Source organism: Melopsittacus undulatus, chromosome 11, assembly GCF_012275295.1.
Source record: "Melopsittacus undulatus isolate bMelUnd1 chromosome 11, bMelUnd1.mat.Z, whole genome shotgun sequence".
Lineage (NCBI taxonomy): Eukaryota > Metazoa > Chordata > Aves > Psittaciformes > Psittaculidae > Melopsittacus > Melopsittacus undulatus.
Window position 1 is genome coordinate 2964713 of NC_047537.1, and position 14617 is coordinate 2979329.

Sequence of the window (14617 nt, forward strand, 5' to 3'; positions counted from 1 at the left end):
GAAAGATGCTTTTATTGGCATCTAAAGATTGTAGAGTCTGACTTTAACTGTTGGTTACCCAATCTTTAGCAATTTTTAGGTTGATTATAAATAATCTAAACATCTCGTGACCATTTGTGCAGACTTATGACTAGTGCTGGTTTCCTGCATGGCAATAAGACAGCAATAGAACAACTGACCTTATTAATTAACATTAGCACCCTGGGTTTGTATATTGTGCAATTAGCAGTGAACATTCCCCTTTTTCAACTTAGAGTTATTTTTTTCCTGTGCCACTGGGAGAAGCTGTCACACACAGGCATTGCTCTGCAGCATGTCAGTATGCTACTGGTGGTTTTGTCCCTCTGTACTCTCCTTTGCCTACAACATTGAGTTGGAGGCTTCTGGATGGTTTTCTCAGGATTGTTCAGGTTTTCCTTAGCTTTTAAATAATTACAAAGAAGTAAATTTGTTGGTCACACATGAATTGTAAGAGGTCTTAGTTTTCCTTATCCAAAAATACAAATTCTGAGTTGTACAACTACTCATTTAAAATAATACAAAACCTGTATGGAGGTGTGATGTAGCTGTCCTACCTGCATGTGGTTATAGCAGGAGGAGGATTAGGAGGAAACTGTCAAATGTCCAGCTCTAAGTTTTGACCTGTTGTGTTCTTGTGTGCTCAGAGAGTTGCCTGTGGTCAGGCACCTGTGGTAGCACTGTGGTGGACTTCCCTGACAATATTGAAGTAGGAAGTACATCCTCTCACCTTACTAATTCCGCTTTGCAGAAAATCCTGTAACACCTCAAAATTGGAGGCAGAAAATTCTAGCAAACTTGTGCAAGTGTTGTGACAGGGGCTGCTTGTGGCATCACTGTGCCAGCTTTGAAAGTTGTGCTCTCGCTTCAGTGATTACATCACAAAGACAAGATGTGTGCCAGAGATGTTGTTCATAATATCTTGTTCTTGGCATAATCTCTGCCTTTCTTTGTAAAAATGAATAGCCTCTTTATTTGAATGAGGAATTAGTTTACTTTTATCTTCAGCTTTTTTTAATGGAGTAGTAGAAGAATGAGACTTTGTTGTATAGATAAAAAGAGCAGCCTTTGTCTAAAAACTAGCTCTTCCCGAGCCATCCCCTTCCTACAGCTGCCTTGGGAGCAGAAGTGTGCAAACAGCCTAGTTTTCATAGTGCCTTTAGAGGTCCAGTGGTTGGATGGGCTTTTTTGGTTGGTTGGGGTTTTTTTCCCCTTTTTTCTTTTTATTTCTCTTCTTTTGAATTCAAACTACATCATTGATTTTGAAACCTGTTCTGCAGAGACAGTAGCTTGGTTTTATTGCATTCACACAGACCTGAGCCCTTCACCAAGCCTGAATCCATCCTGAAAATGAGAAAATCTATTTTTGATGAACAGGTTTGAAGATGATGGTGGTATCTAATGTCACACACAGTTTATAGCTGTATATGAAAACTCTCTCAGATTGAAGAAATAAAGTTTGTGGTGTATCTGAAAAAATAGATATTGGTTCTTTGACAGGTTTATGAAAAATTGTAGTGGTTAAATTCAGAAGGACTTGGAAAAAGTAATGAAATAAGTGAAATGTATACAAGGCCAGACTAAAGGGATGGCACTCAGAAGGTATTCTTAGGTATTCTTGACCTTGTGACAGTATTTAGAAGCGCTGCCTCTTGTGCTTAAGTACAGCAAAACATAAGAGAAGGTTAAGCTTAAAGAGACATACAAGAAAATGGACTGCTGCAATCCATAGGGAGCTTTCTGGCGTGGTTTGGTCTAACCTGAGCTTGCTTTCTGGTTTATACTGAAATCAAACATCTTCCAGCCTGTATGAAAGCTCCAAGCTCTGTTACTTTAATTAGGTCTGATAGGTTGTGATAGCAAATGCAAATCTAGGTCATTGCATATGTAAATATGCAGCTGTAGTCCTGGAGGATGCCAGAACATATCAGCTAAGGTGTCCAGTCATCACCCAGCATTAACTCCAGCATGGCAAGCAGACTTTATGTGCTAACCATGTGAAAGTGGTTAGGACACACACATACACCCTGTCACTTCCTAACATTTATTTATTTTTCAGATTAGGAAGTTGCCAGATACTACTTGGCACATGGTTAAAATATTAATTTACACTTAAACACTCTTAGTTTTAATGCACAATTTAATGATATATGAAGAGCAAATGGATACCATCCTTAACAGCAGCATGGATTTCTTCCTTTAAAAGAAAGTTTTGTGGTAGTTGCTTCATAAAATCTCATTAAAAGTGTTACCTTTATTGTGAATGTTAACTCCAAGTTGGAAAAACTTGCTCAAATATTCTTGCAACTCAAGAAGAGCTGGCTCAGGAGGCACACATTCACAGTTAAGGAAGTGCTTTGATTCCTTTCTATATTTTAATTAGGCATAAGTTGTTCTTATAGTTCTGTGTACTGACACCTTTGTTTTGGCTGGATAAAGCAATCCGACTGGACAGCTCAGTTCTTTTGCCTAGAAGCTCTTGTGTAAAGAAGCTGGGAAATGGAGATGTTAGTTACCAGCCAAGTTGAACACATCCTTGGGTTCAGACATTCTTCTGGTGATACTTAAACTAAGAAAGCTGCAGGGGCTGATTCCTTTGAATATTTGCTTGTCTGATTTCATCCCATGCTGCCTTGCTTTGTTGATGAATTAGTTACTTAAAAGGGAGTGTGTGTAAATAATAAAGTAATGCTATCTTCACATTCTGCTATTTATCTGATGACCCATTGGCTCCCTTTTCCTCATCAGTGACAGGATACTCCTGTTTTATTTTTTAGTATACACTGCAAAGCTTAGAGAAACAAATCCTGGATCTTCAGTTTAATTTTTATTTTGCTGTATTGTTACAGCTTGTAAATACAGTGTAACTTCAAGCACAGCCCAAGTACTGAGGCTAACCTCCACAAACATTGATGGCAGTGGTGGCTGTACAGTAGAGTGGGTAACAGGGCTTCTTTCACAGTGTAGAGGAGACTGAAGTGATCTTAAAAGGGAAACTCACTGAACTCTTGAAAGGAAACACTTGATGAAATGAGCTTCCTATTTCTGTGATTCACCTTTGTGAATAACTGCGAATTCTCATGCACCCCTCTTATTTGTGTAGGTTATTGTGCGTGAATTAAATTTTTTTACTGTGACATCTTTAGCCTAGAAAAATTAAAACCTTTTCTCATGGTATGAAATAACTTAAATGCTCATGGTGATGGAAAAACTTACCTATGGCCTTGGCATTTCACAAGTAATTAGTCAAATGGATGTTTCAACTGAAAAGGAGCAGGTTTGCTCTTTTAGGGAGCTTAAACTGAGAAAGCTGATGAGCATGGTGGCCTGGAGTGATGTGCCTACTTGAATTAGCAGGCATTGGCTGGACACTGTGATGTTGTGTTTTTGTCTCCTCTGGAGTTCATAAGTATCTTAAGCTTCTCAGTTTAGCAGCAGTCGTCTCTTTTCATAACTGCTGAGCTTTGTCCTCAAGAAGTTCTCAAGGGCACAGGGCAGTAGTGTGGAAGTGCAGGGCAGGTTCCAGAAACAGCCTTTTACTGCCAGAGATGAAGGGGGAAGGTGATGACAAAAAGACCTGATAATCTTTCCACTGTCTGGTTTGTGATTTATGTCTCATCGCTGTATCCTCAGCATTTATAAAAATAATCATTTTTCTTGATGCCTGCGGTAGAGCAGCTTTAGTTGTGGGCGTTTCTCCTGTGTTTGCTGTGATGAAAAATGCTGTAGAAGTGACCATTCTCAAAGTAGCATGTCTTGGTTGATTGATGCAGTTTGTGGGTCAGAAATTACTATTTAGGGGACTTCACTGGTGACTTTTCTTAAAAAGATTGAATTTCACAACTTTGCAAAACCTCTGCCAAACAACTGTGAGTGTAGTTCAGAGCTGCACAGGCACCTGGAAATCTGGAAGCTTTTCCAGATTTCTGATTTTTAGTGTCTGTTGAATAGTAATCTTATTTCTATTGCAAAGAAGAGCAGCCTAAACTTACTTAAATGTGCACTATAATAGATCCTCACTCTCTTGTGTGTAGTGCTGGCAAAAGATGCTGGACTGAAACTGAAGGCTTTACCTGCATTTTAAATGCTTCTATCTCCACACCTCTGTGTCAGGAAATGACAGTGGTAGCAATAGTCATCTCCTTAAAACATCCAGCCCTCCTGGCTTGCCTTCCCTGGAGACTTGTGCTGGGATGTCTGCTGAGGATCCAGCAGCAAATGGTAGCTGTATCCCTTGGATACGCTCCCCCCAACTTCTGTTGTGTACTTGTTATTAGTTTTATGCTTTGGTTAATATTTTTGCTCAAGTCTCTGCCGTTACTCTGTGCACACTTGCAGGTAGATGCTGCATTTCACTATGGCAACTGCTCTGGTACAGTATTGTCTGAAGCAGGCAAAGAATATTGAAGGTGGAAAAGGAAAACCAGACCACTCCATTGTACATCGTATTAAATTTTCTTGCTGGTCAATCCTTACTGTAAGGAATTTATTCTGTTGAATGTGATTAGTCACAGAAACCGCTGCTTTGTGGTCATAAGAAAGGTACTGGGAATGGTAATTCAGGATTTTCATCACTTTTTCTAGTTTATTGATTTAATTTCTTTTATCTTACACAGAGACATTTAACATCATACCCATATCGCTGCACACTGGCAGATTTTCAGATAGAGAAGAAGATTGGACGAGGACAATTCAGTGAAGTTTACAAAGCAACTTGTCTTCTGGACAGAAAACCTGTGGCATTAAAGAAAGTTCAGGTGAGCATTTTAAGTTCAAAGTCTTTCCATTTAGCAAGCAGAATGGGAATGTCTTAAGTATCTACACAGATTACTTTGAGTTGGATACTTCTTTCAGTGTTCTTTTGTCAGCCGTAATAATGCAATGAAATACTTTATAAATTGAGAGTTTTAAGGTTTGGCAGCTTTGGATGATCTGGTTTGACATTTTTATATTTAAAAATCTGTATGTTCTATATGGGACCCTGCTTCAGTTTTGAGCCATCTCTTTGTACTTCATGGTCTCTATCCCTCATTATGTTGGAGTGGGTTTATGTTTTTAAATCAACTATGAAGCAGTGGTGCAATTTATTTTTTATTTCACTTTTTACTTTTATGGAAAGGATTCATTAAATTAGAATCCTGTATGTGTGAAGGAATGAGGCCCTAATGGCTGTGCTCATACAGGTGGGAGGCTGCCATCTCATCACAGATAAATCACGAGAGCATAAGGATGAAAAATGCCTTCACTTGCTGATGGAGTGTTAAAAGGATTTCTGACAACTTTCATGCAAGAGATATAGATCTGTAACTTGATTTAAGTATTGTGCAGTGTTCAGAACAGCATTTTGTTTGAGGGAATTTGCCTTTAATCCTTCCACAGATCCTTTAAACTTGTATTTCTAGTGGCTAACTCTCTTGATTACTTCAGAATGAATATTAATTCCCAATATTATCGTTAATTATTACAGAGAAATCAGTGGAAGCTGTATCTCTGAAAAGAAAAAAAGTAAACTTTTTTATCTTTTATTTACCACATGGAATGAATAGAAACAAAACAATGTTTTGTAAATCACAACAGCAAATTCTTTAGGGTTTTTTGTGCTGCTTGGAATACTCTCTATGGGTTCTGCAATTACTTTTACCATATTGCTAGCCTTTTAGAGGTTTCAAAATAAAGAAAACGTTGATCTTGCTTTGATCTGGGAATCATGTGAATACTGATTACAGCAGAAAATATACAACTTAGGGGAGGAAAGACCAATTCTTAAAATACAAAACTTTTTTTTCTTTTCTTTTTTCTTCTATGTTTTTGTCTTTGAAGATTTTTGAAATGATGGATGCCAAGGCAAGGCAAGATTGCATTAAAGAAATTGACCTCTTGAAGGTAAGACTTTTTACCATAGCTTTTTTCAGGTTGGCAAGGGTCATTTGGCTTTTTATGGCAGGTAAAGCTTATATAGCACAGGCAGTGATCTTAAAAGACTGTGTTTTCTTTTGCAAGCTAGAATGCCTACATAATGGAAGAGTTGTGGTATTTTTGGGTCCTAGGTAATTTAAACAGTTTGTCTCACACTCTAGTTATAGAATGTTATGAACTTGTACTGGATTCATTTGGAGCAGAATATGTGAATTTATTAGAAGCAGAGGAAACTGAAAATACCCATAATGACAGGAGAGTCAAGAATGTCAGCTCCCAGCCTCCTGTGTGGGTTGACCAGGGGCAGCTTACCTTCTTGAGTGAAGCTGATCATGAAGCCAAATACCAAACCAGGGTTATTGTAGCAGTTGAGTTATGAAAGGGAATATGCTCTCTGCTGCCCAAGTCACTTAAATTATAGCTCACTCTCCCCATTCTAATAACATCACTAAAGCTCTCTAGTCAAGCAGTGGCAATATTAGAAGCCTGATTCAGCTCCTTTTGAAGTCAAAATGTTGTATCTGTCTCTGAGAGAATGTATCTAAGTTTAAAATCCCTGTCTGGAATAAAGCACTATCTGTGCATACTCTGTTGAGGAATTGGTGATGGAATTGCATGGACTTGCTATAGTCCATCCTGTCAAAATAATGTTTTGTCCTTTTTGATCAAAGATTTCTCTGTGACCATGAAAACAAAGGGGTTTTTATTGTGATCTATAAGTAAATTATGATTATTCAAAACTTACCAGAAGCCAGAAAAAATGTATATTACTTTCAGTGTAATTCTGGCTAAAAGGTTTCCTTAAAGCAGCTTAATAACACGGCTGTAATCAGTGTTTGGGCTGCCAGCACCCACACTCAGTCATTTAGAGGTGGCTTACCCTTCCACATGCCTCTTACTGACAGTGCTGCTGTGCATACACATCAGGCATTAACTGCCATCACACTTTTAGGATGCATTAAAGAAACAGGAAATGTCATTAACCCAAGAGAAAGTGTTTGTGATGTTTGGTGCATTTAAGAATCTGTGAATATGAATATACTTCCATTCTGACAAAAGAAAATATGGTCTTTTCCATGCCACATGAATATACAGTATTAAAGAGTCAATGTATTTATTTAAAGTAAATTTAACAAAAGGAGGAGTTGAGAATGGAAGTTTAGCTTCTCCAGAATGACCAACCTGTCCTGGGAAAACAGAACAGTAAAATGTTAGTGTAGCAGCTTCACTATCTGTTACAGTTGTACTATTTTGATGTGTTTTATTGGCATGTGGTGCTGAGGCTTAGAAAAAGGCTTGGTTTTGACCGCCTGAGCTCAGTGATGCCTTTGGAAACTTGTGAGAGAGTACCTTCAAAGCATCCTAAGAACAGAAAGCATCTCTTAAATCCCAGGCTTCACTGCACCTACAATAGCAGTACACAGCACCCAGCATCAGGTCTGCCATTGCAGTGTGTGTGCAGTGGTCGGGGGAAGGCACTCTGATGTGCGTTAGATGTTGGGCTACTCTACTTGTGGTTTTGGTGCTGCTTTTTCACTGGAAGTTGGTCTTTGGTCAATGCACCTGAGAGCAGACATTTACAGGAGATTTCAACAGAAACTGTGGGCTGTGGCATTTATTTATTAATTTAAGGCTTGGGCTTGTGGGAATGTTCTTCTCCTGATGCCTGCACATGGATCCCATTAAGGCTAATGTGTGCTAGTGGCACGGCATTGCAAAGGAGAATCTGTGCCATAATGTGCATGCAGAGAGGAGTGATTAGTGTGATGGATCATAACAGCATTTCTTTTGGCTTTGTAACCCCTGGAATAGTCAGGTTGAGTCACAGCTGTTTAGTCGATGACATGCTCACTTCAGGAGCTTCTAAATTTACTGCATTTCTAAGAACACAGGAGGGAGAATATAGAGCAAAATTAGAGTGAATAGAGATACTGAGATACTGCATTGTTTTTTAAGCAATTACAGTTTTCCACCTTAAGAAATTCAAACATAAAATATTAAACCAGATGAGCCCATTTCTTATTCTTGAATGAAGTGAAACAATCTGAGAAGGTGCAAGTTTTTAAGAAATGTTGAAGGAAAAAAATCTTTAACATCAGTTGTGACTATAAGAAGAATCTACTGAAATGAAAAAAGTAACAAGTAAAGATGCAAGCAGAAGGAAGAAAAATAAACTGATGTGTGTCATTTGTGCATTAGTTTCCTCCATCAAAGTTTATTAAGTCTGTTCTTCTAAGGGACAAAGAGACCTCAAGGAGCATTATAGTCAACAGCTGGGGTTTTTCTTTATATTTAATGCAGGAAAAATCAATTATTGCTTAACAAATCTTTTAGGGCATTGATTTTAAGCAATTTGTGAGATTAAAATAGAAAAGATTGTTTCACACTACTTTGGGCTGTATTGCTCTTTACTCAAGACACTTTTATTATGCTGTGCTTATGATAAACGAGGCTTCTTGTAGGATTTTTGTCTGTAGTAACTCAGAGCACAGTTTGTAGTTGCACCCATTATGAACTGGTTTGCATAATGATTACAGAAGCAGCACAGCTATTGTATCTTAGTGTTTGCTACTACAATGTTAAGTTTCCTTCTTGTATTCCCTTTTATCTGCAGCAACTGAACCATCCCAATATAATTAAGTATTTGGATTCTTTTATTGAAGACAATGAACTTAACATTGTCCTGGAGCTGGCCGATGCTGGTGATCTCTCCCAGATGATTAAGGTAAGGATGTTCCAGTTCCAGAGGTGCTACAAATTTTGAGGATTAGGCAGACAGACACACAAGGCGATGGGCACATCTGTGCTAGAAGCACTTTTATTCTCTTCTCACAGTTCTGTTCACCCACAGGCTACTTCCAGAGCCAAAACCAAAGTTCCTGGTGACATTTTAAATACTGCAGGCTATGCTGATTACTTCTGTTCCCTGCTTTGGAAGGGAGGAAGCTTCTGCACGGTTTGGTGGGATGTATATTATTTGCAAAGTTGATTTATGCAGCTTGGGACTGATAGGGACATTTAATTATTGTTGGATTCTCTATTCACATAGCCTGTCTGCTACTGCAGACATTCAAGAAAGTGTATTGACTTTCTTGGCAATGGGGATTTGGGTTTGAGAAAATGTTTCAAGTACTTGTTCTTCTTTTATGTTGCTCTTAGGAATATGTGTATTGCTGCAAACCAGCTTTAGTTAAGCTGTTACCACCTGCTTTTATATTTTCTTTGACATGTTAATCTTTAGACATACATCCCTTGTGAGAACAGATGTGTTATATCAAGTTTGTTAGCACTCTCAACCTTCTCTCCATGTTTTACCTGGGTTTTTTTGCCATCATTATTCAGTAATTATCATAAATGAATGTTTGGAAAGTTCTCCTCCTCCTTGTTGTCACAGTTAAAATATCTTATTAACAGATTTGTTTTCTTTGCCAGCAGAGCAATGAGGCACTAGGCCAAAGGCTGTCAAACAAGTTACCCATTTAGTCCATAGTCAACGGCTAAATTTACAATATCCATGAAAATCTGCTCCATCTCACAGGAGAGTCCCCCTGGGTGAGCGAGTTGGGAACAGGCAGTTGGCAGAGCTGCTCCTGGGGAGAGCCCCAGAATTCCAGATACAACCTCATTTTACAGTGCTCAGTAGCAGGAATGATGGTTCTGCCCCAAACCCCAGTGACTTGCATTGAAGGATGTCAGGGTCTTGGTTCTGCTCGCTGAGGGTTATGGAGACAGAGCTGGTCCTTCTGCCTGTGTGTATTTTTATCTTATGTTTTCTTGTGACTTCTTGTATGTTTTACCCTTTTCCCAACAGATCCTGGGAAAACTGCAGTTTAACTCAGGGATTTTGTAGTTGTGGTTAAAGACGGAAAATAAGTGATGATTGTGAGAGCAGGAGCTTGGGCTGTGATTGTCTTGGGGTGGGCAAGTGTGTTTGAGTTTTAGATGTTAGCTTACAAAAAGTTTTACCTACAAAATTGTAAGAGATCATCATAGAAAATACTTGTATTCTCTGTCATTTATGGTTTTTAAGTTAAAACATTCCCTACTTACAAACACATTATCACTGTAGGGCAGTTTTTTAATTACCTTTTAACTCTTTATAAATCGAAGTTACATTTTCCCAAACCCTCCGTTCTAGATTCTGAGACTGATAACTTGAACAGTACTATAACTTGTATGCTTTCTGCCAACATCCCCCAGCCTGGTCTGCTTTCCCATGTGTTTATCAGGCTCGAAGAAGATGCACAAGATTTTTTTCAAGGTCATATAAATGATGTTTTTCTATTGGTTCAAATCCTGGAATTCATTTTTTTTTAACAGAAGGAAAAAACCCCAAACAAACAAAATTAAAACCAAGAGGGAACCAAAGTCTCCCCCTAAATATAGCTTTAACTGCAGCAGTGGAGTTTGCCTGCCTGCCCTTGAGTCACTCCACACCCTTCCCATCCCCTGGGAACTGAAGCTTCTGTGAGGATTTTCAGTTTCCACAAGGCGGTAGGAACAGCAGAAACAACACTCTGAAGGTGTGAGAGTGATAAAAACAGGGACTATCTTTGTCACGCCCCTGGTGCCTGCATTATTTATGAGGTATTGTAAAGCTGGTATAAGAGAGAGCTGCAGGAAAACCCACTGGAGAGCTGGAACCTCCTTGTAAATGTCAAGCAAATCTTATTGGACATGACATTTAGAAAATTATCACTTGTGGTCTTGCATATCCACTCTTAAATACTTTAATGAGAATTAAATAATTGTATTGTGTATATAACACTTTGTCCCTCACCCTCTGCAGTTCCTCTGTGCTCTCTATCAAGTTTTGGTTTGAAACTGTTGCAATCTGTCAGATTCGCTGCCTGGGGAATTGCAGGGTTGTGGCCCTTCACAGCTGATCTGCAAAAGAGAATTTGCCATTACTTGAGTCGAACACGAACCAGTAACAGCATTTCACATAGAGTATAAAATGTGACAACGGACATCAGATGTCTGTACTGAAAGGGAAAAGCACAAGGTGCACAAAGGGGCAAGAACCAATTCCCTTCCTTTATTCTTGCTCTTGCATGCCATTGTTGGAAATTCTCAAGGGTACGATGCAAAAGAAATGCAGTTGTAGTGTGCTGGAAAGGGAGTACAGTGTTTGAGGTGGTTACGCAATGGCACCTTGTGTATTGAAGGGTGAGGATAAATCTTAAACCTCTGGAAGTGTATTGTGTGTTGTGTTAATGCTCTGGATGAAGAGCTGACTTGGTATCTTGCATGGGAAGAAGCAATGAGAAGTCAGGGACTGCTAATCCAACACAGTGAAAAGTCAGGGACTACTAACCCAAAGCAGTGCAGTTTTGGGATGCCTTGGGGAAGCTGTCACACTTTCCATGTGACATACATGGCTGTTGTGCATCTTTGAAATGGGAAAAGAGTAGCTGAATATATATGTTTAGTCTTCAGTCAACTGTGCAGCTGGATATTTATTCCTATAATAAGTTGCTTGGGAAAAAGACTTGAGTATTGCAGAGACCAATCACTGTGCTGCAGTCCTTTGTGTTGTGTGCATTATGCTTAGCATTATTTTGTTTGAGAGCTAGAAGTGCCCAGAGGTCCGTGGAATCTGGACTCAGCTCTGCTTGGCGCTGCTTAAATGCACACAAACTGATCTTTTTCCAGATCTGTGTGTCTCTTGATCAGCAGTGTCTTTCTGTCTCACCAGAGATAGTTCAGTTAATTTAGTATTCTGAGTATGCATGAAATAGAATATATTATTCTGCCTGATCACAGAAGAAACATGGATACTTTATTGATGCTTTGGCCATCTTTTAAAATGGGAAACAGATCACCTTATTTCTGTTATAGACTGCACAATAATGAATGGTTACAACACAGTTTTTTTTAATGATCTTTTGTTACTTAAGGCAAAATATTTGAGACATTTGTTGTTTTGAGGCGTTAAATATGTTTTGTAAGGTAATTAAGGAGATTAATGCTAATCATAATTGGTGTCCATTCAAAAATGTCAAACCTATTGAAGCATATTTTTCATAATAGTTGTTAATTAGTGAACTGCATTGAAGCTTACATACAGAGAGAAGGAGTTAAAAGCTAATCAGAAGAAAAGTCATGCTGCTGCAGATCTGGAAGACCTGAGTAACCTGCAGCTGACGAACACAAGTCTAGGAAGGAGTCAAATATGATGCTTTTTCACTGATCTTTTATTTATTTCCTCCCACAGTATTTTAAAAAGCAGAAACGGTTAATCCCGGAAAGGACGGTGTGGAAATATTTTGTGCAGTTATGCAGTGCAGTTGAACACATGCACTCCCGCAGGGTGATGCACAGAGGTAACATTAATTCAGTCTCTTTTCACTGAATAATAATATAATGTTCCAATTAGTAAGCGCCTACATTCAAAAACAATTATGCTGATGTTCAGCCAATGCATGTTTAGAGAGGCTGGAGCTTGCAAGATGGATTTCTCCTTCTGTCTCTTTGCCTCATTGTTAAAGGATTCAGTCTGAAGTGAGCTTGGTATTAGGAAGATGAGCTGCTTTGTATTCCAGACACTGTTACTAAGTAGAAGTGTCAAACTTGCCATTAGGAAGGTGTCAGAACTAAAATGCTGAGACTACTGGATACAGTAACTCTTAAGAAATAGTCTTCATTATATTAGCTGTGACCTTAGAGAGTTTTTAGAAGAGTTTTTCCATCTTGCAAGTTTTCCTGAAATATTAATACAAATATGTCTCTCACTCTCATAATCTGGTCTCTATTTTCATTAAGTATTTTTTCATCTTGTCTTAGAACTTTCTGTATCTTTGAGCCTTACACAAAAATTACACTGCTGCTTTCAGCATAAATGAAATGCTTTGTGAAGGACTTGACCCAGGAAATGCAAATATCCCAAAAGGCACCAATCTGTGCTTCTGGTTATTTCCTTTCTCTTTTGAAACAATGAATTCTTCACTAATTTTTTTGGCAATGTGATACTATTTTTGCTCCTTTATATATCCCCTGGTGCAGTTTATCAGTTGCAGTTAGGTCTGTAATTGCTGGCAGAAATTTGGAGCCTTGCCTATCTCCTCATCTTTAATGTGAAGAAAGAGGCTCAATGACTGAATCCTGACATGACTGCTGGGGAAACTGGAGTTCTAGTAATTTTTATGCTCCATGAACAAACTGGGCCATATAGAGCCCAGAATTTATGTATATAGGGGACAATAATTGGTCTTTGGTGTGAGGGCACAATGGTGAGCAGTACAGCTTCCTGTAGAAAACGATCATGTCCAAAGAGAAGTAGACTTGTTCCTTTGATGTCCATCAGTTAAAAAGGTTGCCTCTATTATGTTGTGCTGTTTCCTGCTTCTTCCCTCATTGGTATTTCTTGTATGCTGGGAAGTACATTCTGATTTTTGTGTATGTGCAGAGCTTGAAGTCTTAGAAGGTTCAGCCTATCAAAGCTATAAAGAAACACAGTTCTGCTGGAGCCTCTTTTGTACAGAGAGTGCTCCAGGCTATGTTTCTATTGCAGTATTAGAACCAAATAACCTTTTGTGGCTTTGACCTTTTACCTTTTTCTTCTTGCAGACATAAAACCAGCCAATGTGTTTATAACAGCCACAGGGGTGGTGAAGCTGGGAGATCTTGGATTAGGCCGTTTTTTTAGTTCTAAAACCACTGCAGCACATTCCTTAGGTAAGATGTTAAGCAAGCTCAGCCATACAGTTGTCAGCTGTGATGTTCAAAAGAAGTGGTAGCTGCCCCCTCTTACTATGACAGAAACTTGATTCTGTGGATGCATGCATATATTTTATGTAATACTTATTTAAAATACTCTTCATGTAAAATTAAAGAGGTATTTTCTGGTTTAAAACTCCACTTGATACTTGTTTCTGGAAGATGTGGCCTGGTAAGGATATATGATTTATATATAGCAAATGCAACTTTTCCGCTCAGAATGTTTGCCTGTGCTCTGCTGACTACAATTAAATACTAGACCACCACCATTTTTAAGCAGATACTGATCAGCTCTCTGACCCTGAACAGGGATTGTGACTATCATCCAAGGTGAGGGAAGTGTTCCAAAAAGGGACTTCCCTTGAAACACAGCTTGGTCTTTAAAGATAAAGTTTTCTTCATGTCTTGCACATATCTCAGGATTGTTCTCCTCTTCCTCTGTTAGTGCAGAAAATTCTTGCCAAAGCATAGGAGCTTGCTTTTGTTCTCATTGTGTCCTGTTTCCAGATGCTCCTGCTTGTGATCACTCTGAATTTTTATTCTCTTCTGCTTTGGTTCATCCCAGCTTCTTGTTATCCACAAAGACAATAGCATCACCACAGTCCCATGTGTTAATGCATGTGTTGAACAGAACTAGAGCTGTTGGCTGTCTTACAGGACTTCACTTGAAGTAGCCTTCTAATCTGGCAATTAACTGCTTTTCCAACCAATTTTGCATCCATTAAGTAGCTTCATTTAGACAGATACATCAGTTTTGCTTATAAGTAAAGCTACATAAACCTTTGATTAAAAGCATTACAGTTGTAACACATCTATTGCTTCTGCTTCCTCCCTATGACACCTCTTGCCTTATCATGGAAAAAAGAAGTAATTTGTCACGATGTTTCATGGACCAGTCATAGTGACATGATTTGTTTCTTGTTCTTTTTACTGTTTTACAAGTGGCATGATCATACCTGCAGTA

General features: G+C 38.7%; 1 protein-coding gene across 4 annotated transcripts in view; it reads left to right on the forward strand.

Annotated features, from left to right (window-relative positions):
• Positions 1-14617, forward strand: part of NEK6 (NIMA related kinase 6) — a 60857-nt gene that overhangs the window by 28647 nt on the left and 17593 nt on the right. For all 4 annotated transcript variants that reach the window (XM_034067648.1, XM_034067651.1, XM_034067649.1 and 1 more), the window contains exons 3-7: positions 4635-4775; positions 5839-5901; positions 8549-8659; positions 12152-12260; positions 13504-13611. In XM_034067648.1, coding sequence (XP_033923539.1) covers positions 4635-4775; positions 5839-5901; positions 8549-8659; positions 12152-12260; positions 13504-13611 — 532 coding nt within the window. The remainder of the gene's footprint in view (positions 1-4634; positions 4776-5838; positions 5902-8548; positions 8660-12151; positions 12261-13503; positions 13612-14617) is intronic.